The sequence below is a fragment of the Mus caroli genome, chromosome 5, assembly GCF_900094665.2.
Source record: "Mus caroli chromosome 5, CAROLI_EIJ_v1.1, whole genome shotgun sequence".
Classification (NCBI taxonomy): Eukaryota; Metazoa; Chordata; class Mammalia; order Rodentia; family Muridae; genus Mus; species Mus caroli.
Window position 1 is genome coordinate 117,546,927 of NC_034574.1, and position 27,403 is coordinate 117,574,329.

A 27,403-nucleotide genomic window follows, 5' to 3' on the forward strand; every position below is an offset into this window, starting at 1 on the left:
GTGATCAGTGTTGAGCCAATCATGGCTTGTTACGTCCGAGGCGGGGAGAATTCCTATAAAAAGGAGGGGCTGGGACTGCCTGGGGTCTCCGGTTGTGAAGCTTATGCTCTCCCTCTCAAGACGCATAAAGCTTGCTGCAGAAGAACCCTATCGTGTGTGGTGTCCTTATTCGCGGGCGAATCAGTGAACACTCACATCGCAGTGCCTAGAGACATGGCTTGGGAGCTAATCTCAAAATCCAGTTCCAGGGTGTGTGTGTGTGTATGTGTGTGTGTGTGCAGGGGAGGTATGGCTGTCTTACAGCCTCCACAGCCTCCAGCCTGCATCATGTGGTAGACATTCTCTCTCTCTCTCTCTCTCTCTCTCACACACACACACACACACACACACACACACACACACACATACACACACACACCCCCCGCCAGGAGGTGGTGTAGGTCTTTAACCCCAGCACTCAGGAAACAAAGGCAGGTGGATCTCTATGTGTTTGAGGGCAGCCTGGTCTAAATAGTGAGTTCCAGGCTAGCCAGTGCTATATAGCAAGACCCTGACTCAGAAGCCCCCTCCCTTGGATTGCCAGGTGTCTTGAGGGGAGAAGTGCTTTCTATTAAGTCTGGGGGCTTGAGTTCTTTCCCCAGGACTTCGTGGTAGGAGAGAAGAGACTCTCAAACAGTTTCTTCTGTCTATTGCATGCTTGGAGTATGTCTTAGTTAGGGTTTTACTGTTGTGAATAGACACCATGACCAAGGCAAGTCTTATAAAAAACAACATTTACTTGGGGCTGGCTTACAGGTTCAGAGATTCAGTCCATTACCATCAAGGTGGGAGCATGGCAGTATCCAGGCTGTCATGGCACAGGCAGAGCTGAGAGTTCTACGTCTTCATCCAAAGGCTGCTAGTGGAAGACTGACTTCCAGGCAACTAGGGTGAGGGTCTTAAGCCCACACCCACAGTGACACACCTACTCCAACCAGGTCATACCTATTCCAACAAGGCCACACTTCCAAATGGTTCCACTCCCCGGTCCAAGAATATACAAACCATGACAGGGTACATCTCCCTTCCTGCCAAACGAATATACAAATAAATTAAAACCCTTTCCTGCAAAGCCTTTTAAATTTGATTTTTGTCCTTTTAAATAAACACTACGATTTGAAAGAATGACAGTACGGACTTGACTGTAGGGGAAAGAAAAAAGATACAGGAAAATTTCCTAGTGAGTGTCCGAAGAAGACTCCAGGCCAATGTGGGGCCCCTACCTCCCTCATCCCCCACCCCTGCCCCAGGCACAGATGTTTAGAAGAGCCATCAGCAGGTGACAGACAACAGGAACCTCAGAAGAGACAACGGGGGGGAACACTGATTGGTTCCGTGGATGGAGAAGTTAAGGCTGCCTGGAAACTCTGACCGCAGAGGCCAGAGAGACTGCAGAAGGGCTAGCAAGTCTGCTGTGGATCCTGACCCAGGCAGGTAGGTTACAGTCCATAGCGATTCCTCTGCCAGGACTGCAACTGAGCCAGTAGGCGGCAGCGGCGGCGGAAGCGGGAAAACCAGGAATAGGCTTGTACTTAATCTGCTCACACTCACAAAGCTCACTTCCCAACCCGCTGTCAACTGCTGCAGCCACCTACCGTTCTCTTCCGCTCCCTCCTCCTCCTCCACCCTGAGCCTCCTACTTTTCTATCTCCTTGTTTTCTGCTACCTGCCTCCTCCTCCTCCTCTTCCTCCTCCTCTTCCTCCTCCTCCCATCCCTCCTCCACTGATTATCCTCTCCTTCATCCCTGCTGGTAGAGCAGAAATTCCACCCAATTTAGACACTGTGGTGTCTTGTCAAATATCTCCCAGGCTTACTTACTGTTGCTCTTCAGGAACTCACCCTCTGTCTTCAGCCTACTTCATTTCACATCCTAAGATCTCTTCTTCTCCTCCCCCTCCTCCCTGTGTGTTGGTTTGTTTGTTTTTCTGAAACAGGGTTTCTCTGTATAGCCCTGGCTGTTCTGGAACTCACTCTGTAGACCAGGCTGGCCTCAAACTCAGAAATCCTCCTGCCTCTTCCTCCCAAGTGCTGGGATTAAAGGCATGTGCCACCACTGCCTGGCTCATCCTCAGATTTCAAACTCAAGATCCAGTTGTCAGTTCCAGAACTGCCAAGAACAGCCTTACTTCCTGCTGTCTGGAGTGTAGTGGGGGAAAGCTGGGCAGTCCAAATACTCACTTCCTTTGGGGCCAAGAAATTCAACTCTTAGCTTTACTCAAAATGTTGCAAAGCTGGAACTACGTGGGATTTCTAGTGTCAGCAGAAAGGATTGATAAAGTCACCCAATGAAATACTATGCAGCAGTATAAAATAACATGATTCTTATATACAACAGTGTAGTGACTCTCACAAGCACGGTGCTAAGAAATGGATTTGTTAAATACAAAGGAGAGGCTGAGCGTAGTGGTGCAGGCCTTTAATCTATCGTTCAGGAGATAGGGGCAAGCACATCTCTGTGAGTTCAAGGCCAGCCTGATCTACATAGTGAGTTCCAGATCAGCCAGGACTATATAGCAAGACCCTGCCTCAAAACCAAACCAAACCAACAACCACCAGGAATAAAAAACTGAGAGTGGTGGCTCATATTCATAGTTCTAGCGCCTAAGAAGCTGAAACAGGAGGACTACCAAGAGTTTGGAGCCAGCCTGGGCTGCTATACTCCTTCATATTACGTAAAGCAAATTGCCTAATCTCTGAAGGCATTGGAATTTTAGCCCCAGTTTATGTAATAAACCCCACAATCTACAGCTTCCTGTGTTTCCCCAAGACCTTAAATTTTCCTATTTGAAATCCTGGATGGGTGGAGATAGAATAGGTTTTTTCGAGACAGGGTTTCTCTGTGTAGCCCTGGCTGTCCTGGAACTCACTCTGTAGACCAGGCTGGCCTCGAACTCAGGAATCTGCCTGCCTCTGCCTCCCAAGTGCTGGGATTAAAGGTGTTGCACCACCACGTCCAGCTAGTATTTCATCTTTTCTAAATTAAAAATTAATGCTGGATTTCTACATTAAAAACAAATTTGTTCTTGGGTGATTCTTCTAATGAGCTGACTTTCTGGAGAGAGAAGGACTGGTGTGGGGCTGGAGGGTAGAGGAGTTCCAGTATTGGAGATTTCCTTGCTGTAAGACATTGTCACCACAGCTCTCCCTTGTCACCTAAAATGGGACATTGCTGCCCCCTATTGCCTACTGTGTTTTTCTAAATCTGTGAGATGTGCAAGGCTGGCTTGCTGTGCTGTCCCATTTTATAGACCAGGAAACTGGGGCTCAGAGTTCTGACAGAACCTAGTCACAGTCACAGAGCTATGTGCAAAAGTGGGAATGCGAACCAGATTCCTAATCCCCAAGTTGGCCCAATGAGCTCACCCAGCACATGAGGAGGGAAAGTCTTTTGGTCTCTGGTGACCCCAAGATGGCAGTGCACACAAAGCGAGGCCATCTCAAGACAACAAGCAAGCAGCTGGACTCTCAGTGAGAACAAATGTGCATCACACACAGAGTGGCTGAACAATACCTGGCAACGAAGAGGTGAAGTTTGAACTGGGTTTTGAGGGATGTGTAGGCTGTCGGCAGGCGATGTGACAATCCAAAGTGTGGGTTAGGGCTGGCAGCAATTGTGTGAGGATTAGATGCATTATATAATACTGGGAGGAGTATATGCAGAGTGATCGTTGTATTGTATTGTATTGTATTGTATTGTATTGTATTGTATTGTATTAGAGACAGGGTTTCTCTGTGTAATATAGCATTCACTGCCCTGGACTTGCTTTGTAGACCAGACTGGCCTCGAACTTACCTGCCAAATGCTGGGATTAAAGGCCTATAGCACCATGTCCAGCTTTCTGAAGAAGGTGAAATTTTACAATATCATATGTATAGACTTTCTTTCTTTCTTTTTTTTTTTTTTTTTTTTTTTTTTTTTTTTTTTTTTTTTGGTTTTTTGAGACAGGGTTTCTCTGTGTAGCCCTGGCTGTCTTGGAACTCACTTTGTAGACCAGGCTGGCCTCGAACTCAGAAATCCNCCTGCCTCTGCCTCCCGAGTGCTGGGATTAAAGGCGTGCGCCACCACGCCCGGCTTCTTTCTTTCTTTCTCTCTCTCTCTCTCTCTCTCTCTCTCTTTCTTTCTTTCTTTCTTCCTTCCTTCCTTCCTTCCTTCCTTTCTTTCTTTCGCTGCTGTTGCTGTGTCACCCTGGCTGTACTGGAACTTTTCTATATAGGGACCAGGGAGGACTTAAACTCACTGCTTCGCATAGATTAAAAAAACAATTATTTTTATTCCTTTAACTACGTGTTCCTGAGTGGGGGTGAGTGTTAACAGTGAGCATGTAGCCAGAGGTAATTGACTTTCAGCATCCTCAGAGGTTCTCTGTGGGATGGTTTTGAGTGTTCCCCACCCCTGCCAGCTTAAATAAGCATGGTGATGGGGGAGCAAACCAAAGAAACAACACAAAAATTGGAGTTCTCATCTTCAGCATCCACCTCTCAGAGACCCCAGTTTTGAGACTCACTGAATGTCTTTATCTCCTCGGATAATCCTAAAACTGTGAAACCCTGTATACTATCACTTTCTGAATAAGTCCATGCCATCTTTATTTATTGCTATTATGTTTTAAATTTTATGTTTGAGTATCTGGACAGCATGTGTGTGCGGTGCCCGCGGTGGTCAGCAGAGGGGGCGTTAGATCCCTTGAAACTGGGTACAGACGGTTGCGGGTCATCTTGAGAACTCTGGGACTCGAACTCGGATCCTCTGCAAAAAACAACTAGTAGGTTCTGTTGGTGCAGCGCCTTTTCGCCGCTCCTAGTCCACGTGATCATTGGCCCACGTCGAAGGGCTTGAGTGGAGGGATTTTTTTTGGCTCCTCAGGGCCGCCGTCCAACCTCATCATCCGCCTTGTCCCTCCGCGGCCGCCGTGCATCCGTTACGTGGCAGCCGTCTGCCTCGGCCAATGAGCGGCGCCCGCATCAGCCCCCTTGGGAGGCGCCGCCGGAAGGGGCGGAGCTAAGGCGGCGGGCGGCTGAGGCGGCAGCGGTGGCGGCGGCTCTGGAGGCCGCAGTCCGCGTCCCGGCTTCGGCCCGTCCCGCACCATGGTGACGCTCGCCGAGCTGCTGGTGCTGCTGGCCGCGCTGCTGGCCACGGCCTCGGGCTACTTTGTCAGCATCGACGCGCACGCCGAGGAGTGCTTCTTCGAGCGGGTCACCTCCGGCACCAAGATGGGCCTCATCTTCGAGGTGGCGGAGGGCGGCTTCCTGGACATCGACGTGGAGGTGCGCGGGCCCGTCGCCCGCCCGCCGTCGGGGCGCCGTCGCGAGTCCCCCTCGGGGGGTTGGCGGGTCCCGGGGTAGAGCGCGGGGTGGCCCCGCGCGGGACAGCGCTCGACAAGGGCGCGGGCCGGGGAGGGGCCTCGCTGCGGTCGCCGCCGCCGCCCGTCGCGCAGCCCCCCGACGGGCCCTGTCCGCGCGTCTCGGAAAGCGCTCGTCTCTCCGAGCGCCTTCGGGCCCCGCTCGAGACTCGGGCGCAGACTTGGCCTTTCCCCCTTGGCTTTGTCCCGCGGCGGCCGCGTGTCACTCAGCCGGGGCGGGAGCGACTCGGCGTCGTTCTCCTCGGTCCCTCCAGAGCTGGCGCGGGGCGGCGTGGCGCGGAAACAAACTTTGCCGAGTAGGTCGGAAGTTGGCGGAGTAGCACTGAGGCGGAGAAAGTGGCTTTGGCAGAAACCAGCTTAACTTCCTAGCCGCGTCCTTACGCAAGCGGCCAGATGTGACCCGCGAGGGATGCACTGAGGTCATATAGTTTTAGGAGAGGCCTTCAGCGAAGTGTTTTAGAAAAGTTACTTGTCTGGAGAATAAAAATGATCGGCCGAGTTGTTTGAGACAGGATTGCCTTTTGTCGTTCTTGGGCATCGAACTCACCTTAGGAGGGATAGGATGAAGGGCGTGTACCGCCGTGCCCCTACAGTTTGCTGCATTCAAAAGACAAAACCAAACCATATACAGTAGTTTTAATTTGCTTGCTAGTATTGCTGACTGGGTGTAAAGAGCGAATACAAGTAGTGGCCTCCAAAAATGTTTGGAGACCGTGGATTAGCCAAGACCTTAGATAAAAGATGAGCACTTCCAGTTTCTCAAGTTTGGCAGGTGGACTGGCTCTCAAAGAAGCAGGGCTAGGGCTAGAGAGATGGCTCAGCAGTTAGGAGAACATGCCGCTCTTTCAGATAACGTGGAATTCAAAGGAGGGGTTCAACACAAGCGTTGACTCCAGTTCCAAGACATTGGGTGCCCCTTTGGCACCTCAGTACTATTTTCAATGCACAGCCTTAAAGGGGGAAGGTTTGATGGTGCCTGGCAGCTGATTTGTATTGCTCCTGCTTGGGAATTCGGGCTTTCTAATTTCCAATCTAGTGCACTTCCCTAAGCCTTAGCAGGCATGTCAGATAAGTTACAGCCCTTTGTTGTTCGAAGTGACCACAAAAACCTTAAAGGCGCTTTATAAAATTACTCATTTTGGTAGGGTGAAATAGGAGCACACCAATTTTCTTTCTTTTTTTTTTTTTTTTGGTACAACTGATAAATTATATGTTAAATAAATATCAACAGTCAACACAACTCCAAAACCACCCACCAGCCTTGGGAACAAGAAACAGCTGGTGATTTCCTCTAGGGTGTTCCTAAGGAAGGACATGGCGGCACCCACTGTGTGCAGCACACAGGACAGTGGCGAGTGGCTATTGGGATGGGGCCTGAGAAGGGCTTTGGTCTCCTGCAGGAGAATCACTGGCCTTGGGCACACTTTTAATCCCAGCATTCAAGACAGGTCGCTTGAACTCTGAGTCTGAACCCAGTTTGGACCAGTAATGAGACCCTATCTCAAATCAAAAATAAAATTACTCATTTAGGAAAACTTTGTTCCTAGGTTGTGATTTCAGCCTTGCCAGTTTTTGTTGAAGTTAGACAGTTGGAGGCCATGTGGAGAGTTTTCCTGCTTCTCTTTCTGAGAGGTTTACATTTCGCTTGGACAGGTAATACCTAAAGGATGAAGAGTGAAGAGGTGCTTTAGGGAACCGTTGACTCTGTGCTAGTTTAAGTGGGAGAGTTAGTGCCCTAAGTGTACACTGGCTCCCTGTAGGGGGACCTACTCAAGTTCCAGCCTACTGGATTTTTTTCCTGTGAGGATGCTGCTAAAGATCCTAAATGTTTAGTGAGTTTTCTGTTTCTCTCCTGCCTCCAGATCACAGGACCAGATAATAAAGGAATCTATAAAGGAGACCGAGAGTCCAGCGGGAAGTACACGTTTGCAGCCCACATGGATGGGACGTACAAGTTCTGCTTTAGTAATAGGATGTCCACTATGACTCCAAAGATAGTAATGTTCACCATCGACATTGGGGAGGCTCCCAAAGGACAAGACATGGAGACAGAAGGTGAGGGATCACTTTGGACTCAGAGCTCATCTCTGTTCAGTTCACTCACCCGTCTTAGTACTGTGTGTGTGATTGTTTTAACTTTTTCTCCAGATTCATGTCTTAAAAACAAAATTCCTGTTGAAGTGGATGTTACTGTCTATTGTCAGTGATTTTGGTTGTCCCTTCTGGCAGCCATGAGTCACTCTGCTCATGTAAATCCCCAGACTCCATGGCCCTGGGCTCTGGCTGATCCTGGGGTCCACGTGTACCTCTGTTTCTGTTTGCAGATGTGCTAGCTTAGCTAAACTCCTTCTTTTGTCTACACCTTACTTTTTCTCTAGGTGGTGGAGACTCCTGGGATGGTATGTGGTGCTTTTGTGTGACAGCATCCTGGTTTTTTTTTTTTTTTTTTTTTTTTTTGGTTTAGCATCATTTTGTTTACTGATATCTAATTTCTGGTTCCTTTTCTCTAACTTCAGTTTGTTGGCATGAGAGTGGCTTTTTTCACTTCTTAAACTCCCTACAACTAACTGTATAATTTTTGGTAGACGTGAAGAATTGGTTGATACAGGTTAGATTATTGTAACTGGTTGGTATATGAGTACCAGGACTGACATTTTATGTGACTTTGCTTAAAACGAATGCTGAATAGTACAAAGTTTGAACTAACTGCTCAGGAGAATATGTCACTAGACACCCTAGAGAGAAAGCAGTTTTAGGTCTCCTTGCTGTCAACATTTCTAATGTGAAGTTTGGTTAGGTTTAAAATACTGTCCACAAGTTTCTGATGAGAAGTTTGCTTTGGCTTAATTGAGTTCACTCATTATTTTTGTCTCAGTGGTAGTCTCTCTTTTCTTTTCTTTTTTTTTTTTTTTTTGTTGGTGCTGGGGCTTGAACACAGAGCATTGTGCATGGTTGGCAAGCACACTAGTGTTGAGCTGCATCCCCCATGGTTTTAATACATTTTTTTTTGTTTGTTTTTGTTTTTGTTTTTTTTGTTTTTTCGAGACAGGGTTTCTCTGTATAGCCCGGCTGTCCTGGAACTCACTTTGTAGACCAGGCTGGCCTCGAACTCAGAAATCCGCCTGCCTCTGCCTCCCGAGTGCTGGGATTAAAGGCGTGCGCCACCACGCCTGGCTTAATACATTTTTTAAAGTTTTGAGATAGGACCTCACAGTGCTGCCCATACTGGGTTTGAGTTGTGATCTTTTGCCTCAGGTTTCCCAAGTAGCTGGGGCTGCAGGTCTGTGCTCAGGTCTGTCCCTGGAGACTCTGTTATTGCTTTCAGGAGCCAGCTGTACTTTCCCACCTCCTTGGCCAGCACAGGTTAGAATTGGTGGAAGCTGGCCTCTGTTTACCACATCCCACAGTGTTGGCTTTTGGCACACATAACTCCGCACTAAGCACTTACGAGTGAGTACCCCTGCAAGGAAGGCAAGATTTTTTATGCTTTTGACATCTAGACATTTAAGAATTTTATTTAACTCCTGTGCTTATTTTTCATACCATTTACAGTGCTGAACTTGCTTAATTATGAGGGAGAGAATAGTTTTGAGGATTTGGTACTTGCTTACTCTGAAAATTGGTCCTTGTTAACACGGCTAGAAAATAATGGGCAATACATGTCAATAGTGAGACAGATTCTGGTTAGTCCTTTGCCATCGCAGATTGTCCCTTTTGCTTGTTGATGGCAGCTGTTAGGTTGAGCCTTCTCTAAAATGGTAGTTTCCGAGTGGTCAGAGTGCCCCTCCTAAGAAACCCTACTTGAAAGATTTGCCATAGTGCATGTGCGTCTCGAGTGCGGCTGCTTAGAGGGGAGTCCTTTCTGGTTCTGCTCCTTTAGCTAGTGGCTTGAAGACTGAGGGTTACTTAGAGAAACAGGAATCTCCTGAGGCTGGGTCTTGGCCAGGGGTGCGACACCTGACACTCTCCTAGGACTCCTTAGAGCTGTCTGTCTGTCTGCTGCCTGTTCTCAGTTAGAGTGTAGTACTGCCTGGAAGCGTGGTCTTCAGGCCAGCTCCCCGCCCCAGGCTTTCATTGTCTACTTCTGGCTGGCCTCAGACCTACAGAAATCTACCTGCCTTGGCCTTCTGTGCTGGGATTGAAAGTGCCAGCATAGCTGGGCGCGGTCTTCAGATCCAGGTCCAGGACAGTAGGGCTATACAGAGAAACCCTGTCTTTAAAAACCAAAGGAAAGAAGGAAGGAAAGGAAAGATGTGCCATCATTCCTAGCAGAAGAGCTTCATTAGAGAGGATCCTGGGGTGGATCCTCTGCCAGGTCTGGGGACCTGAGTTTGATCTCTGGAACTCACATGGTGGAGAAAACTCCTGAAGGAATTGACCTCTGACCTCTGCACACCCCCTCCGCAGCCCCTTCCCCACACTGAAATAAAGGTTATCGAGTCACGGGGGCCTGTCTTTCCTTGTGTGTGCTGCATTTTGTGGGTCAGACATTTGGAGCCTCGTGTGGCTGACTTTTTTTTTTTTTTCCCTGAGTATAACTAAGTTTTGTGCTTGCCTTTATAGATTTAAAAGCCTGTTTGGGTGCAAAATTAACATCAAAGTTACATGATCCTTTTTTTTTTTTTAAAGAATTATTTATTTTGCTGGGTGTGGTGGCACATGCCTTTAATCCCTGCTTGTGGACGTTGTACATCGTGGTGCGGAGCCTAGTGCGCACCACGATGTACAACGTCCACAAGCAGAGGCCAGCCTGGTCTACAAAGTGAGTTCCAGGACAGCCAGGCTATACAGAGAAACCCTGTCTAGAAAAACCAAAAAAAAAAAAAAAAAGAATTATTTATTTATATGAGTACACTGTTACACTGTTGCTGTCTTCAGACACCCCAGAAGAGGGCATCAGATCCCATTAAGATGGTTGTGAGCCACCATGTGGTTGCTGGAAATTGAAATCAAGACCTCTGGAAGAGCAGTCGGTGCTCCTAACCTCTGGGCCATCTCTCCAGTCCCCCTACATGATTCTTAATGTAAATTTCCATTTTAGTTTAAAGCTGTTATTTGTATATTAGTTTTGTTGTGCATTTGTTTTTGAGATGGGGTATCAATCCAACTAGAAGCAGAGGATGAAATTGAAATCCTGGTCCTCCTAGCTAGGCACATCTTTAGTCCCAGCACTTGGAAAGCCAAGACAGGTGGCCCTCCATAGTGACTTCTGGGACAGCCAAAGAAAATAGTGAGACCCTGTCTCAACAACAACAACAAAGAAATCTGGTCCTTCTGTTTCCCTGAGTGCTTTCATTCTAGATGTGTGTGCCACCATAACCAGTCTCTGGGACCCACATGGTAGGAGAAGGGAAAGCAAGGCTGGGCACACACTGCCAACTGAGCCACCTTCCCAGTCTGCCCTGTATTGAGGGTTAAAGTATATTGCTCTGTGCTGCTTTTCTGTTTGTCATTGGGAGTTAGAATGAACTGGAAGCAGTTCCTTAGGGGAATTAGTAAGTACTACATAGCCTGTTCCCTACTCTAGAAGAGAGTGGGTCCTCTGCTTCAAAGCTCGTGGCACACACTTTTAACCCAGCACTCAGGAGGGAGAGGCTGAAGCAGGCAGATCTCTGAGTTGAAGGCCAGCCAGGACAACATAGTGAAAAATCTCTGAAAGCCAGGTACAGAGGTACGTGCCTATGATGGTCACTGGGGGTGGAGGGGCAGTAGTTCAAGTCTGAGCTTGAAGCCAGGCTGGGCAACATGAGACAACACAGTAGAACCATCAGAAGCAGCTCTTGAGAATTGAATCTTTATCATCAGTTGTTCACATTGTTGGTTGCTTGAGCTCTTTCTAAAGCTAGCTGCTTTTGTGTGCCTGAGGAGTCTGAGAGTATTTTATTTAACAAGTATTTCTTGAAAATAGATGACTAACTGTATGCTGGTCTGTCTCTTTACCCTCCACAGCTCATCAGAACAAGCTAGAAGAAATGATTAATGAGCTGGCAGTGGCAATGACAGCCGTAAAGCACGAACAGGAGTACATGGAAGTCCGGGAGAGAATACACAGAGCCAGTAAGTTACGGGCATAGCTTGTGACAGGGTCTCCTGGTAATGGAGTAGCCCCTTGTTTGTAATTTTGCAAATATACCATAGCTTTACTGAAGGGTGGTCTGTGAGAGACATGTTTATAGAGACTTATATGGCTTATATTTTTATTGCTGAATCTCATTCTATGCCAGAAATGTGTGCCTGTGCTGATTTTGTTTGTTTGTGGTTCTTTGTTTTTTGTTTGTTTGTTTTTTTAAGATTTATTTATTATTATATCTAAGTACACTGTAGCTGTCTTCAGATGCACCAGAAGAGGGAGTCAGATCTCATTACAGATGGTTATGAGCCACCACCTGGTTGCTGGGATTTGAACTCAGGACCTTCAGAAGAGCAGTCGGTGCTCTTAACCACTGAGTCATCTCTCCAGCCCTGTTTTTTTAACTATATATATACATAAACACACACACACACACATTGTTGCTGTTTTGACATACCAGAAGAGGGCATCAGATCCCATTACAGATGGTTGTGAGCCACCATATGGTTTCTGGGAATTGAACTCAGGACCTCTGGAAGAGCTGTCAGGACCCTTAGTCACTGAGCCATCTCTCTAGCCCTCTGAGTTTATTTTTAAGATGTATTTATTTGCCGGGCGTTGGTGGCGCACGCCTTTAATCCCAGCACTTGGGAGGCAGAGACAGGCAGATTTCTGAGTTCGAGGACAGCCAGAGATACACAGAGAAACCCTGCCTCGAAAAAAAACAAAAAAAGATGTATTTATTTTTATCGTATGAGTGTGAGTACTTTGCCTGCATGTATGCGGATATACCATGTGTGCAGGACTCACAGAGCCCAGAAGAGGGTGTTGGCTCCCCTAAAACTAGGATTACCCGTGGGTGTGAGCAGCTTTGTGGATACTGACTGGGAACTGAACCCAATCCTCTGCAGCACGTGGTATTAACTGCTGAATCAGTTCTCTATCCCAAGAGCATTTTGGGTTGTTTGTTTTATTTATTTTTTATTTTTAAGTTTGTGATTAGGGCTGGTAAGAAAGCATAGTGGGTAAAGGTCTTTGCCACTCGGTATAGGAAGAGAATGGATTCCTGCAAGAAAAAAAAAAAGAATTGTTTGGTTCTTTTTTGAGATAGAAATTCCTGTCCTCTGACTTCTACATAAGTACACATGCTCACAATAAATCAATGTTTAAAACAACCCATTTTTTTTTTTTATCATCAACTAAAGAATAAGAGAGCAAAGCAAGTGCACAGCTGAGTGATAGCTCTCCCTTAGCCGAGCACTCACTAGCTTACAGGTGGCATTTCTGATAGGACTGGGTCCCAATGCCAAGGACAATAGCGGCTCACTATTTTGTTGAATCAATATTTTAAAAAATATTTATTGTGTTTTTTGTATGTATGTATGTGGGCTTGCTTAGACCATGGCATCAGTGTGGAGGTCAGAATAATGCTGAATTGGTTCTCCCCTTCTGCCATATGTATCTGAGTGTGGGTATGTGCATGTGAGCAAGGTGCCCACAGAGCTTTAAAAGGGTGTCAGACACTGTGCAGATGGAGTTACAGGCTGTTGTGAGCCATCTGATCTGGCTCCCAGGAGTCAAACTTGAGTCTTCTATAAGAGCAGTATATGCTCAAAACTGCTGGGCTGTCTTCCTAGCCCCAAATCCCTTAAGATTTTAGAGGTCTAGGGTGAGAGGGGCTTGACTTGAGTTTTAACCCTATGAGTGTGACCTTGGCAACTCATTGTTCCTCTTTTCTAAGGTAGGGTCTTTGTTTTTGAGACAGGATTTCTGTGTAGTCCTGGCTGTCCTGCAACTTACTCAGTAGACCAGACTGGCCTTAAACTCCGAGGCCCACCTGCCCTCCTCAGTGCTGGGACTAATGGTGTGTACTATTGCCACCTGTCTGGGTTGGAACCCAGTGGTCCTACACTGTAGCTTCTTGACTGTAGGAACTATAGGATGGGTCAGCATGCCTGGTTTCAAGGCCACTTTGAAAGCCATGAGTCTCTGGGACTGGGTGCGTGAGTATTAATCAGGCCCTGAGTGGTGCTGGGTTCCAGAGAGATGATGACAAACCTCTGCTGCTTTCCAGTTGGTGTTAAAGTCTCTTTGTTTTCCTCCACAGTCAACGACAACACAAACAGCAGAGTGGTCCTTTGGTCCTTCTTCGAAGCTCTTGTTCTAGTTGCCATGACATTGGGACAGATCTACTACCTGAAGAGATTTTTTGAAGTCCGGAGGGTTGTTTAAAAGGCCTTTTCCTGTTGATCCCAAATTCATGATTTACTTGTTTACCAAACACCTTGGTCATAATAATGTCATTAGTTTATACATTTTTATTTTCTGAACGTTTATGACTTATGTTTCTTTGTGATTAGTAGGTGTTGGGGAAAACCTGTTTAAGAGAGTTAGAGTGAAAATTTGACATTTGATTGGCCTATAATTCTTACTTGAAAGGAGCCCCATTATACAGGCCCTTCCAAGAATCCAGAGGCTGTTAATGCTGTGTGGGACTATGGTCTTTATTATGTTTTTACCTTTGGTTTTCATAATAAAATGCAGTTCATCCAGGAAGTAGCCCACAGCCTGACAATACTTGTTAACTAACTGCATTCTAGTAGTCCCTTGGCTACGGTTCATCATCAGAGGCTCATTTTGTTATTACAACAGCAGCAATCTGAATCTTGACCCTTGTGGCCCCGCCTCAGGGTGGAGAGTCCTGATGGTGCCTGTTACAGGGTGGGCACTCATACTTTCTCTTGAGCTTGATTTAAAGACTCATCAAAACTCTTCCCCCTAAAGTTTTATATTGAACCTTAGAACTGAATCACCTCTAATTGAATTGAACAAGCAGCCAATAACTTAGCCGTCCGTCGAATCCAGTTCCCCAGGTGTTGGAACAGACTGCTGTCCTGTGTGCCGCAGAGTCTGTCCGTTGTCGGCACTTAGGAAGATCCGGTTCCTCCCTCACATGGAGGTCTGCGCTTCTCAAGCGGAAGGGTTAAGCCTCTGCGGTTGCTTGCAGTGATAGGCAGCCACTGGTGTCTTTATACAGTGGCCTTTGGGCCTTGGTCTTCAGTGTCAGCACTAGGGTTTGTTTGTCCTCTGGGGTCTTTTTGGGCACATGTCAGTTTTGTTTATATAAAATGAAGAGACTGTCTCTCTGATGATGGTTTAATGAAAGGCACTCTGCTTTGGGTGTGGGCGGTCCAGGATTATGTGGTGAGTAAAGTCTGCTAGTTATCTGGATATTTTATTTTTCTTTTTGGATCTTGCAAGGGGAAAAGTACAAGTAATAAGTTTTATAAATTTAATTTAAATTTGTTACAGGTTTTCATGTTCAGGACAAATAATTTTTCAACCTTCGATGATATCCTTGCAACAGTTTGTTGGTAAGGTGACTCTTTCACCTAGGGCAGCTGTTGCATGCCAATTTTTTTTGTGTGTGTGTGTGTGAAAACACTTCAGAATTGAATTAAAAGATGTAAATTTAAAATTGGTTGTGTATCTAATATGCCCCAGGTTCAGTAAATAAACAATTCTTTATAAAAACAGTATTTTGTGTTTTATATTAATGCTGGTTAAGTTAAAATTTTTTGTTAAATGCTTTTTATTTCTTACAATGAGATATGCCATGTTATGTCATTTTTCAAGTGTTGTGAACAAGAATACCATTGTAAGCCATGTGTGGTGCAAGCCTTTAAATCCAGCCCTCAGGAGGCTGATACAGATAGGTCTCTGAGTTTTAAGAATGTTGTTGTTTTTATCCCAGGTGTGGGTGTGGGGCGTGTTCACACTGTCTGGAGCAGCTGGTGCTCTAGCGGAGACATGATTTTGACAGCTGCAGATAGTTTCTAAAATTGTGTGACATTTGAAATTCTGAGGACTTTTCTGAGGGTGTATAATAAGTGCTAGGGCCCCAGAGGTGGCTGTGGGTTGTTGGTGTGGTTTGTTATGTGATGGTGAAGATCAAACTTGCCCCAAGGAATTGGACACCTCTGTTAAGTAGGAAGTAATCTAACAGTAATGTCATCCCCTCTGACCCAACTTCATTCAGGGGTCCCCTTTTCTTTTTACCTTTTTTTTTTTTAATCTCTCATCCAGTATTAGGGTGTTGTAGAAAGAAGAACTCATAAAGTAGCAAACACAGCTATAGGTCTACATACTTCCAGGACAGCCAGGGCTCTTGAGAGCCTGTCTCAAAAGACAAATAAATACGGGCTGGAGAGATGGCTCAGTGGTTAAGAGCACTGACTGCTCTTCCAGAAGTCCTGAGTTCAATTCCCAGCAACCATATGGTGGCTCACAACCATCTCTTATGGGATAGGATGCCCTCTTCTGGTGTGTCTGAAGACAGCAACAGTGAACTCATACATAAAGTAAGTAAATCTTAAAAAAAAAAGCAGAACACCAAAACCAAAAGAAGTTAACAATTTTAGCTGTGTGGGTTTTTGGTCAGTATTTCAAACATTTTAAGGCCTTTGGGGGTGGAGGAAGTCACATTTGAACTATTTTTACTTTATCAGGTAGTTTATGGATGTGGGCAAATAGGCTGGAGGGAGATGGAGTCGCTCAAGGACAGAAGGGTGGAACCAAGCCCCTCTCCTGAAGAGATCCTTCACGTCACAGATCTGCTAATAAGCCAGAGAGGCTAGTTATCAAGTACTGTGTCCTGTAAAACCTGGTCTAGCTATGTACGTGGCCTTTACAATTTATGTCTCATAGCTACCATTACCTTTCGTACAAGTAGTAAATAAACAGACTCGGAGAAGATTCCAAGTTCAGCAAAACAGTAAGTAGACTCTGAAACCAATCATCCGCGTGATTGCCTGGAGCCCTTACCGGGTTGTCCTGAGATTGGATTTCATCCTAGTTTCGTAAACTCAAAAAGCTCATTCAAGAAATGCCAATAAAGACTTGGTTCATTCGTGTCACAAACTTGGCATCTATATGCACGCAGAAAACAAAACAATCTCCCCCCCCCACCCTTACACACTGTTGGTTTGCATTTGAAGGTGTGAACCTACTAAATGCACACGCTAAAAGTCTGTTGGGGGGGGGGGAGTAAGTAGGCGTTCTGCTTTTTACGCAGTGGTCTCTGAGAAGGCGACTTCTCTTTTGGCTCAAGGGCGTCGGGGGTGTGTGTGGGGGAAAGAATCTTGAACCTCCAGCTTCAAGTCGGCAGGGGAGCGGTCACAGCTTTCTCTAAGCAAGCCAGGCTGGCCAACTGACTGCGAGATGGTTCTCGTCTGGCGCCCTCGCTTGGCCGCGACGTCCTGAGAGCTCTGCACTTTCTATGCACACCGGCGGAGGGTCCCCAGCATCTTTAGCTCCTGTTTGTTGGGGTCCCGGGCGTGGCGCCTTCCGTCACTTCCAGGGCCCTTCCGCCTTCAGGGCGACCTCCGTCCTCCACTTCCCAGCGCCTTCAGTCGGAACGTCGTCGCTGGGGTTACCGTTTTCCGTCGGGCTACAAACCAACCGGAAGCGGAAGTTCATTCTGTTGATGCTCCCGCAGCGTTGCGGGCGACTGAAACCAGCAGAGAAGCCGGGCCGCGCCATGGAGCACGTGACGGAGGGTGCCTGGGAGTCGCTGCAGGTGCCACTGCACCCTCGGGTGCTCGGTGCACTGCGCGAGTTGGGCTTCCCGCACATGACGCCGGTGCAGGTATCGGTCCCGCGGGGGAAGCGGGGCTGGGCGGTCAGCCGCTCCAGTGCAGCCGCGGGCGTCAGTGAGAGAGCCCTTTCGGGGCTGGGTTCCTTACGCCGTCAAGATCTCAGACATGGCAGTGCCAGAGGAGTCTGCGATATCCTCCCCGGGGGTGGGGTGCGGTGGTGTCTCAGCTCCTCCTGCCTGCTCTAGCTGGGACTTCGGACAGTGCCCTTTCTATCCGAGAAATGATGATAACTACTTTGTTCATAGCTTTGTGGGGATTAAATAGGTCCAGGTGGGTGCCCAATGACCGTTACCTCTTATTCTGTGGGGACAGAGTCTCTATAGCCCAATATATATTTTAAAAAGCAAACAAAAAACTCAAACCACTTATTCAGGACCTGGTGTGTATCCAGGTCTCATCAAGGCTCCAGAAACTTGGCAGACTTGGTACCTACCCATTTTCTAGGGCAGATGTTAGAGAAAGAACCATAGGTACGGGCCGGGCAGTGGTGGCTCATGCCTTTAATCCCAGCACTCGGGAGGCAGAGGCAGGCGGATTTCTGAGTTCGAGGCCAACCTGGTCTACAAAGTGAGTTCCAGGACAGCCAGGGCTATACAGAGAAACCCTGTCTCGGGACATCCCCCCCCCCAAAAAAAAAACCAAAAAACCCAAACCAACCAACCAAACAAAAAACCATAGGAACAAAATAATTTAGCTCTTGCTGACTGTTATGAAGGAACTGACATAGGCTGGTGTGGTGGACAGTGAAGGAGCTGGCCTCTGGGGGAGTTATCATTATCCTGAGACCCAAAGGATCAAGAAGATTGGGGTGATTAGGGGGAAGCTAATCGCCACAGAAAGAAATTCCAGTGCAAATGCCCCGGGGCTGGTGGTAAATCCAGGGGCTGGAGGATGGTTCAGTGGTTGAGAGCACTTACTGCTCTTGTAGAGGAGTAGGATTGAGTTCCCAGGATCCGCATTGAGTGCCTTACCATTGCTTATAACTCTGGAGTCTTGGAAATCCAACTCTCTCACCTTCTTCCCTTCCTCCAAGCATGCAGTGTACATATAGACTAGGAGGCCCAGACAGATAAATCAAAATCAGTTCAAAACAAAACAAAACAAAATGTTAGTGCTTCCAGCTCCTTCCAGTTCAAGGAGGAGCAGCAGAGTGTCAGGACTCGAATCCAGGACTCCTGACACACTTGTCCTTACAGACAACTCCCAGTGTTACTGTTTGTCGGTTCGTCTTTAGACAAGGTTTCACTACTGTACCCTGGCTGACCTTGAACTTACAGAGCTTTGCCTGTCCCTGCCTCCTGAATGCTGGAATAAAAGGCCTGTGTCGCCACACCTGGCTACAACTTGTCGCATTTAATTCAACCCTTTGTGGTGACTGGTTTGCTGGAGATCCCCTTGGGGTGGGATCCGTTGTGACTTCAGTCAACCCATTGAGTGCCTAGGACTTTGGTCTCCTGGTGTTTAGTTGTAGTATTTTTTAACCAGTTCTTTGTAATCTCTCCCTGCAGTCTGCAACCATCCCTCTGTTCATGAAAAACAAAGATGTTGCCGCAGAGGCTGTGAGTATCCCATGCAGTACAGTCTCTCATTCTCCCAGCTGACTGGAAAGTAAGTCAAAAGCTTTGTCTATTTGCAGGTGACGGGTAGTGGAAAAACCCTGGCCTTTGTCATCCCCATTCTGGAGATTCTTCTGAAAAGGGAGGAGAAGTTAAAGAAGAACCAGGTGAGGTGGGCTGGCTGGTGGTCATGGAGGCAGGAGGGATCAGGCCTGAGGAAAAAGCTGGATAAACTTGAGTCCAGCCCTGTTTGGTATCCGAGAAGTCTGTTTTTGGATCTGTCTGCTTGTTATATCCCAGTCGATGCTGGGGCGCTATCATGGCACTAGGGTGTATTCTCTGTCACCTGTGGATATGAGTAGAAATGCCATTTTAGCTTTCATACTGTAAGCAGGTAGCCTTGGGAGTTAAACCTCAACGCTCACCTTAGCTCCTTCCCAGTTCAAGGAGGAACAGTTGGGAGTGTCAGGACTTGAATCCAGTATTCCTGACACACTTGTCTTTATAGACAACTCACCTTAGCTTAAGTCCCAACCCAGGACCTTGTGCTTATTAGGAAAGTGCTCTACCATTTAGCTAAATCCCTAACCCCTCCTTTTTGTAGCTTTTGCTGGGATTTTGTTATTTAAATGCCCTCAGTGGGAGCTGAAGGGATGGCTCAGTGAATAAGAGCACTTGTTTTTGCTGAAGATTTGGATTTGGTTCTTAGGATGTACATAGGGGCTCACAGCCTGCTATCCATCTAGTTGTAGGGAATCTGGCGCCCTCTTCTGGCCTTGGGTGCACAGGATGTTTGTCCATACTTGGAGACAAAACACTCATGCACATACATAGAAATAAATAAAATGTTAAAAAAAAAAAAAAAGCCTCCAGCATTGGCTGGGGATAGTGTTGGACACCTTTAATCCCATCCCTGGGAGGCAGAGGCAGGTGGATCTCAGTGAATATGAAGCCAACATATGTGAGCAATACAGACAGAGGGAATTGGAACCAGCCTCACCAGGACTACACAGTGTATTCATTACTGTCCTACTGCTGTGAGGTGTGGCTCAACTCCTGCTCCCAGTGACTTCTCCCAGCAAGGCCACACCTCTTAAACCTACCCAAACAGCTGTCACCAACTGGGGACCAAGGGGGCAACTGCCACAGACTAGAGAGGGTGTCTCATTCAAATATCCAAGTAAGCTGGGCGTGGTGGCGCACGCCTTTAATCCCAGCACTCAGGAGGCAGAGGCAAGTAGATTTCTGAGTTCAAGGCCAGCCTGGTCTACAAAGTGAGTTCCAGGACAGCCAGGGCTACACAGAGAAACCCTGTCTGGAAAAACAAAACAAACAAACAAACAAATAGCCAAGTAACTAAATGCCTCTGGTACAGTGATGTGCTGTCAAGTATGACTGTATGACATTATGACATACAGAGAAAATACGGGTCAGGTGTTGGTTCCTTCAGGTCTGAGCTGTAGTGTTGTTGGCTATGGGTCCACAGTGAACCATGACAGATGACGTCAGGTTTTGTTTGTCACCCACTCCTTGGTTGGTTTTTATTAAAAAAATTTTTTTTTTTAATTTGCTTGTATGTGTATGGGTGTTTTGCCCACATGTCTGGCTGTGCCCTTGGTGCCTGGAGAGGCTATCAGATCCTCTGGAACTGGAGTTACAGATGGTGGTGACTGCCTTGTGGGTGTTGGGAATTGAACCTGGGTCCTTTGGAAGAGTGGTCAGTGCCTTTAACAACTCTGAGCTATCTGTAGTGGTTCCTCGTTTATTTTGGCCCTATGTTGGTTACTTGTTTATTTTGTGATACTGGGCCTTGTTCAGAGTAGGCAAGTGTTCTGCCTCTGAGCTGCCCTTCAAAGCTCTTGATTTGCTGAGACCGCTGTAAAAAGTTCCAGAAACTGTCTGAGGATGGAGGGTACAGTCTTATGCGATCCACCCCGGGGTTCACGTGCTGCTGACCCTTGGGGTCTCCCCCTCCCTGTGGGCAGGTAGGAGCCATTGTCATCACCCCGACTCGCGAGCTGGCCATTCAGATTGATGAAGTCCTGTCACACTTCACGAAGCACTTTCCGCAGTTCAGGTGATTGGTGCAGGGCCCTGGGGTGGTGGGTGCCGGGGATCCTTACTGGCCTGGACTGCTATCTTGCCACACTTGCTCCAAGTCCCATTTCCTTTTCAGCCAGATTTTGTGGATTGGAGGCCGGAACCCTGGAGAAGATGTGGAGAGGTTCAAGCAGCACGGGTGGGTGAGCCTGTGGGTCCCTGCTCCTGTCCTGTGCTTTTGCTGGACCTTAGGCTCATAGGCAGTGCCCACCTCCTGGTCCCCTTGGCTCTGTGGACACAGCATAGGCTGCATAGGCTCACGTTGCCCTGAGAGTTGGGGCAGGTGTGTCAACAACCTGGCTGGGAACACCTGGTGCCCCTGGTACTCACCTGCTCTGAGCCTTGTCTGGCAAGTCTGGCTGCTGTTGCTGGCCAGCTTGTGAATAGCTGTCTTAGTGGGTAGAGTCCCAAGTATGCATGTGTTTTCAGATTTGTTTCAATTGTTGCTTATAGTCTACATTGTGCAAAAAACATGTTATAGGTGGCCAGTGTGCAGGGACACATTAGGCCCTCAGGTTCCTCTCCTCCCCTCCCCTCCCCTCCACTCCTTTTCCCTTCCTTCTTTCCTCCTCTTCTCCTTTTTTCTCCCTTCTTCCCTCTCTCTCTCTCCCTCTTGCTTCTTCCCTATTTCTTGTAGGGAGCTGGGATTTGAACCTTGGTCTTCATGCATATCAGACCAGTCTATGCCTCTGTGTTACCCTGGTCCCAATCTACTTCCCTCTTATCCTTGTCTTCCTTGACGTGGTGTGCTGCTGCAGGTCAGGGGTCAGCCTGAGTTGTGTGGGCCATGTGGTGTTGTCTTGTGGTTTCTCTACTGAACAGTGATGGTGGAAATAGTATATAGTAGGGGTAAAGGTGTGGCTGTGTGCCAGTGGCGTGCCTATAACACAGGTGGCCACCAAGGCTGTGGGATGGATCTTGTGCACTTTGCCAGAGTCCTGGCCTGTAATCCTGTCCTCCTCTCTCCCGGCCCTTGCTGTTCCTACCCTGCAGTCATCGTTCTGCCGGGGATTTAGATGGTTTTGCAGGGTGGGGACTTGGTATGTTCTTAGCTGTCATCCATGTTTCTGAGATCCAGAGTGCACTGGTAAATGGGAACTTTCTTTCCAAAGCGGGAACATCATTGTGGCAACCCCTGGGCGACTGGAGGACATGTTCCGGAGGAAGGCTGAGGGTCTGGACCTGGCCAGCTGTGTGAAGAGCTTGGATGTGCTGGTGCTGGACGAGGCAGACAGACTGCTCGACATGGGCTTTGAGGCAAGGTACTAGAGCATGGGCTCCACGGAGGTGGGTGAGCCTGGGCAAGGGCAGGCCTTCCGCGTTGCCTCACACCTAAAGACTACCGTTATCCTGTGGTAGCAGTTCAGACCTCAGGTTCTGCCACGTGGCTTCATTCCACTTCTTTTATTCTTTAAAAATTGAATCCATGTATTTGTATTAAAGTTTGAGGTAAAGTCTCATTCTGTAGCCCAGGCTAGCTTTGGACTCTGGATCCTCCTACCTTGGACTCCTGTACATCAGGAGTTCAGATAGGAGCCCGAATACCTGACTGGTTCCAGTTTTTCTGCTTCTGGGTTTCTGAAACTATGTTTTCCATCCCAGTTTCTCTGATTTTTTTTTTTTTTTCCAGACAGGGTTTCTCTGTGTAGCCCTGGCTGCCCTGGAACTAACTCACTCTGTAGACCAGGCTGGCCTCGAACTCAGAAATCCGCCTGCCTCTGCCTCCCGAGTGCTGGGACTAAAGGTGTGCACCACCACGCCTGGCTTCTGATTTCTTTATATTGTTCAATAAGCTGTCTTTAGGCATGACTCTCATATGTAGCTTGTCATGTAGTTCATGTCAATTATTAGGCGTGTACATTGGAGCTACGTTGAAGGTGTAGAGGGGGAACAGGAGTTGTCATTTATTTCCCAGTGGTGTGACACTTAAATGTCTTAACGACCTTAAGTCCTCTCCCATTGTTTTTTCTCACGAAGCCAGTTTTCACAGTGCTGCTGAGCCCAGCATGTCCCACATGGTGGCCGTCACTGAGCAATATCCCTAGTCACTTGGTCTTGTAAGATTTGATTGGTTTTGTGCAGGATCTTACTCTGTAGCCCAGGCTATCTAGAACGTAACTATGTAGCCTAGGTTGGCTTTGGACTCTGCAGTCCTTTTGCTTCGGGGTCCCTCCCTCTGCACCTAGCTCCTCTGCTCTTTTTAAATCGTAAGTAAGTGCGTGTGTGCATTCTGTTTCCAGCATAAACACAATCCTAGAGTTTTTGCCAAAGCAGAGAAGAACAGGCCTCTTCTCAGCCACACAGACACAGGAAGTGGAGAACTTGGTGCGAGCAGGCCTCCGGAACCCTGTCCGAATCTCTGTGAAGGAGAAGGGTGTGGCAGCCAGCAGTACCCAGAAGACCCCGTCTCGCCTGGAGAACCACTATATGGTGAGCACAAGGCCTGCTGCCATGTCTTGCCGTGAGGTGGCGATGGTGGGAGCTGGGGCTGCCGTCACAACTCACAGGGAGATGAATGTATGGGTGTGTCCTTTCAGCAATTTAAAATGTATTTGGAGACAGGACAATTGGCCAAATGACAAGCAAGTCTGTTTGTTAAATGCTTGTTAATGGAAACATGAATTGTCAGGGAGTAGTGGGTCACATTTTTATTTGCAGAAATCAGAAGGCTTTTCTCTGAATTAGAAGCCATCCTGGTCTATGTGGCAAGTTCCAGGCCAGCCAGGGCTACATAATAGTGAGTCCAAGTCTCAAAAAACTTTTTTTTTTTTTGGTTTTTCAAGACAGGGTTTCCTCTGTGTAGCCCTGGCTGTCCTGGAACTTATTCTGTAGACCAGGCTGGCCTCGAACTCAGAAATCCACCTTCCTGTGCCTCCCAAGTGCTGGGATTAAAGGCGTGCGCCACCACACCTGGCTCAAAAAACATTTTTTAATTTTAATTTTTTTTTCTGAGGCAGTATGTATCTGAGGATGGCCTTGAACTCCCTATCCTCAGTCTCCCTCACAAGTCCCGGGAGGGATTATGGTCCAGATCGCCCATGCGCCACGGGATAAGCATTTAACCCACCGTGTTAGTTTTGCTAAAACCCGGGGAAACCCATTTACCAGGACTGAGTGTTTCTGGTTGGGGCCTGGACAGAGCCCTTTATTGGGCGGAGATGGAGCCCTTCAGGTCGTCACGGATACTCATTTCTGGAAAGCCGTGCTTGCCTTGGAGTGCCACTTTCGGGGTCCCGCCCCAGAGTCAAGCTTGAAGGGAATGGGGTTCCTGGTCTCCCACAGACCCACTGACGCCTGGGCCAGGGAGCTGCCACTACAGCTGGCCTGGCCCGGTTATGTGCTGGGTCTGGGAACGCGATCCAGTTACTCTGAGCTGGGCAGGCTGACAGATGTCATCTCTAAAGTCTGTCTTGTTCTGGAGGAAATGGGATTCCGCAGACATTCAGGGGAGGGGCCAGTGAAATGGCTCAGTGGGTGAACAACAATCTGGTTTAAGTGTGGGTACAACATGGCAGTCGGAGAGCCGACTCCTGCCAGCCACCCTCTAACCTCTGTCATGTGTGCCCTCCAAATAGGTCAGCATAGTCAAACAAACAGATAAGGGCTCTGCTGGGTGTGCTGGTGTACCTCAGGAGATGGAGGCAGGACTGGGCCTTCAAGGCCAGTCTTAAGTTTGAGACCAGTTTGGGCTGTGTGAGAGGCCTTGTCTCCAGAAAGAGGAGATGGGGTGGGGGTGGGGGATAGAGTGGGAAGGCTGAGTCTGAAACCAGCTATGGGATTACTTTACTTTTACATATATGTGACGACATCCTCCCCCCTCGCCCCCTGTAGATCTGTAAGGCAGATGAGAAATTCAACCAGCTGGTCCATTTCCTTCGGAGCCGTCAGCAGGAGAAGCACCTGGTCTTCTTCAGGTAGTGCCCAGGCTGTGGCTGGAAGGCGGCCACAGTGTTCAGGGGAGGTTCTTGGCTGTGTGAGGCTGACAAACCCAGCCTCTCCAGCACACACTGTATCTTGTAGCTCACACCACGGTGATGTCCATCCCTCCATCCCCCTTCCCCTTGCTTCTGAGAGGGTGGGACCCCCTACCCCAGCACATCAAGTCTCTGCAAGATGAGGCGCATCCTTTCCCACCGAGGCTAGACAAAGCAACTCTCTGCTACATATGCACCATGGGCTTCAGTCCAGCCCTTGGATGCTCTTTGTTTGGTGGCTCAGTCTCTTGAGAGCTCCCAGGGGTCCAGCTTAGTAGACACTATTGGTCTTCCTGTGGGGTTCCTATGCGCTTCAGGGCTTTGAGTCCTTCTCCAAACTCTTCCATAAGGGTTCCCAGTCTCCATCCAATGTTTAGCTGTGGGTATCTGCATCTGCTTGCCCATGGGATGGGTCTCAAATTGTGCTGGTTATCGGTTGGCCATTCCTTCAGTCTCTGCTCCATCTTTGTCCCTGCATTTCTTTTTTTTTTTTTTTTTTTTTTTTTTTTTTTTTTTTTTTTTTTTGGTTTTTCGAGACAGGGTTTCTCTGTGTTTCTCTGGCTGTCCTGGCNCTGGCTGTCCTGGCACTCACTTTGTAGACCAGGCTGGCCTCGAACTCAGAAATCCGCCTGCCTCTGCCTCCCGAGTGCTGGGATTAAAAGCGTGCGCCACCACGCCCGGCCCTGCATTTCTTTTAGACAGAACAGAGTTGGGATGAAAGTTCTGTGGGTGGGTTGACTGTCCTTATCCCTCCACTGGGCATCCTGCTTGGCTGTAGGAGGTGGCCTCTTCAGGTCCCATGTCCTCCCTGTTAGGCATCTCAGCTCAGGTCACCCACATTGACTCCTGGGAGCCTCTCTCATCCCAGGTCTCTGGGATTTCCTAGAGATTTCCTACCCTCAACCTTGCGGCTGCAGATTTCCATTTATAGGCCTTTTTAAAAAAATTTTTAAAGTGATTTATTTACCTGCATGCATGTCTGTATGAGTGTGTCAGGTCCCCTGGAACCAGAGTTACAAATAGTTGTGAGCTGCCATTTGGGTGCTGGGAATTGAACCCAGGTCTTCAGGAAGAGCAGCGCGTGCTCTTAATCACTGAGCCATCTCGCCAGCCAAAGTCCCCTTGTCAGCAAGTCTGTACTCACTTTCTCAAGACGGTCCTGATCTGCCACGTCTGCCCGTCTCTGTATCCTTTCCTAGCTTGGGGACCCAGGTGGCTGGTGACTGAGCGGGTCCTCTCCCCTACATAGCACGTGTGCGTGTGTGGAATACTATGGGAAGGCCCTGGAGGCGCTGTTGAAGAAAGTGAAGATCCTGTGCATCCATGGGAAGATGAAGTACAAGCGCAATAAGATCTTCATGGAGTTCCGCAAGCTGCAGAGGTGAGTCCTTAGGTCCCACACTCACCCCTTTTCCCTCTGCCTTCCTGGAGCAGAGTAGTACCGAGTTACTACACCCTTGAGGACATCCAGAGCCTGGTTTGGACCCTCACCCCATATACTGAGCCTGGGTCACTTGCTTAGTTACTGGATCTCCCTGCTCCATCGCAGGCCTGTGCATTCAGGAAGCTGAAGTGTGTTCACTGCTGTAGCTCCCAGGCCCTGGCACAGTGGAGGTTTGTCCAACTGCTTGCTCCTGGGTAAATAAGGATAAACGTAGTCCCTTACCTTTGAGACTCCTGTAAGCTCTGAACTGCAGAGCCATCTCCCCAGCCTCCTCCACCCCCCACTTTTGATGGCAGTGTATAAAGTCTGGGAAGGCTGTAGGAGGAAGAAAAAAGAGATGAAAATATCATATTCAAGGATGTAGTGGTTTTTGTGAGCAGCTCGGGAGTGCTTGGCTGGGGTGCACTGCAGGTCAGAGGATGGTTGGTCTTCACAGTGCTGCTCTCTCCCCCCAGTGGGATCCTGGTGTGCACTGACGTGATGGCCCGGGGAATTGATATTCCCGAAGTAAACTGGGTTTTGCAGTATGACCCTCCCAGCAATGCCAGGTATGCAGGGTACTGATCCTCTATCTGGGGAGTGGGCTGAGCAAGAGAGGGATCTGGGAGAAGTGCATGCAGTGAGAGTCCTTACATTTTACAATGATTCCTTTGTTTGTTGTGGAGGAGGAGTGTAGCCAGAGATAACCTTGACCTTCTGACGGTCTGTCTGCCTTCCTCTCTTGAGTGCTGGGCTTACAGGTGTGGACCCAAGAGCTCTATCAACTGGGTTAAATTGTAGAAGTAGGCTAAGAGCCTAATAGCTTTTGCCATGTTAATTAAGAGTGGTGTGTTGTTGTAGCAATCACTTTCACAGATGTGGTGGCTCCCGCTTTTAATCCTGGTGTTCAGGAGGCTTAGGATGATATTCATGAGTTCAGGAACCTGGGCTGCTGCATTGAGACACTGTCTGCATAGGGTGTGTATAGAGGGATAAACATGGAAGAAAACCCCACTACTGAAAGTTCATGCTGAGTGCAAATTATAGAATATTGAAAAGAGCAACAGACACCCCTCACACACTTGTGTTTTATTTTTGGTTGTTTATTCAAGGCAGGTTTCTCTGTGTAGCCCAGCTGTCCTGGAGCTCATTCTGGGACCAGGCTGCCTCCCTCTGTACCTAGACCAGGCTGCCTCCTTCTGTATATAGACCAGGCTGCCTCC

The 27,403-nt window shown here is 48.1% G+C and overlaps 2 protein-coding genes across 3 annotated transcripts in view; both read left to right on the forward strand.

Moving 5' to 3' along the window:
* Positions 1-4,963: 4,963 nt before the first annotated feature.
* Tmed2 (transmembrane p24 trafficking protein 2) lies at positions 4,964-15,006 on the forward strand. 2 transcript variants are annotated; one of them, XM_029477844.1, is made up of 5 exons: positions 5,038-5,305; positions 7,263-7,455; positions 7,779-7,799; positions 11,350-11,457; positions 13,578-15,006. In XM_029477844.1, exons 1-5 carry the CDS (start codon positions 5,126-5,128, stop codon positions 13,700-13,702), a joined length of 627 nt encoding a protein of 208 aa, XP_029333704.1. In that variant the 5' UTR covers positions 5,038-5,125; the 3' UTR covers positions 13,703-15,006. The 2 variants fall into 2 exon arrangements, with proteins under 2 accessions (XP_021019151.1, XP_029333704.1); XM_021163492.2 differs by lacking the exon at positions 7,779-7,799 and having other exon boundaries at positions 4,964-5,305; positions 13,578-14,997.
* A 1,947-nt stretch (positions 15,007-16,953) lies between these two features.
* Ddx55 (DEAD-box helicase 55) overlaps positions 16,954-27,403 on the forward strand; it is a 19,758-nt gene continuing 9,308 nt past the window's right edge. The window contains exons 1-10 of the mRNA XM_021163389.2: positions 16,954-17,117; positions 18,636-18,686; positions 18,764-18,850; positions 20,669-20,760; positions 20,860-20,922; positions 21,896-22,045; positions 23,024-23,213; positions 24,615-24,697; positions 26,007-26,138; positions 26,657-26,749. Coding sequence (XP_021019048.2) covers positions 16,956-17,117; positions 18,636-18,686; positions 18,764-18,850; positions 20,669-20,760; positions 20,860-20,922; positions 21,896-22,045; positions 23,024-23,213; positions 24,615-24,697; positions 26,007-26,138; positions 26,657-26,749 — 1,103 coding nt within the window. The 5' untranslated portion in view covers positions 16,954-16,955. The remainder of the gene's footprint in view (positions 17,118-18,635; positions 18,687-18,763; positions 18,851-20,668; positions 20,761-20,859; positions 20,923-21,895; positions 22,046-23,023; positions 23,214-24,614; positions 24,698-26,006; positions 26,139-26,656; positions 26,750-27,403) is intronic.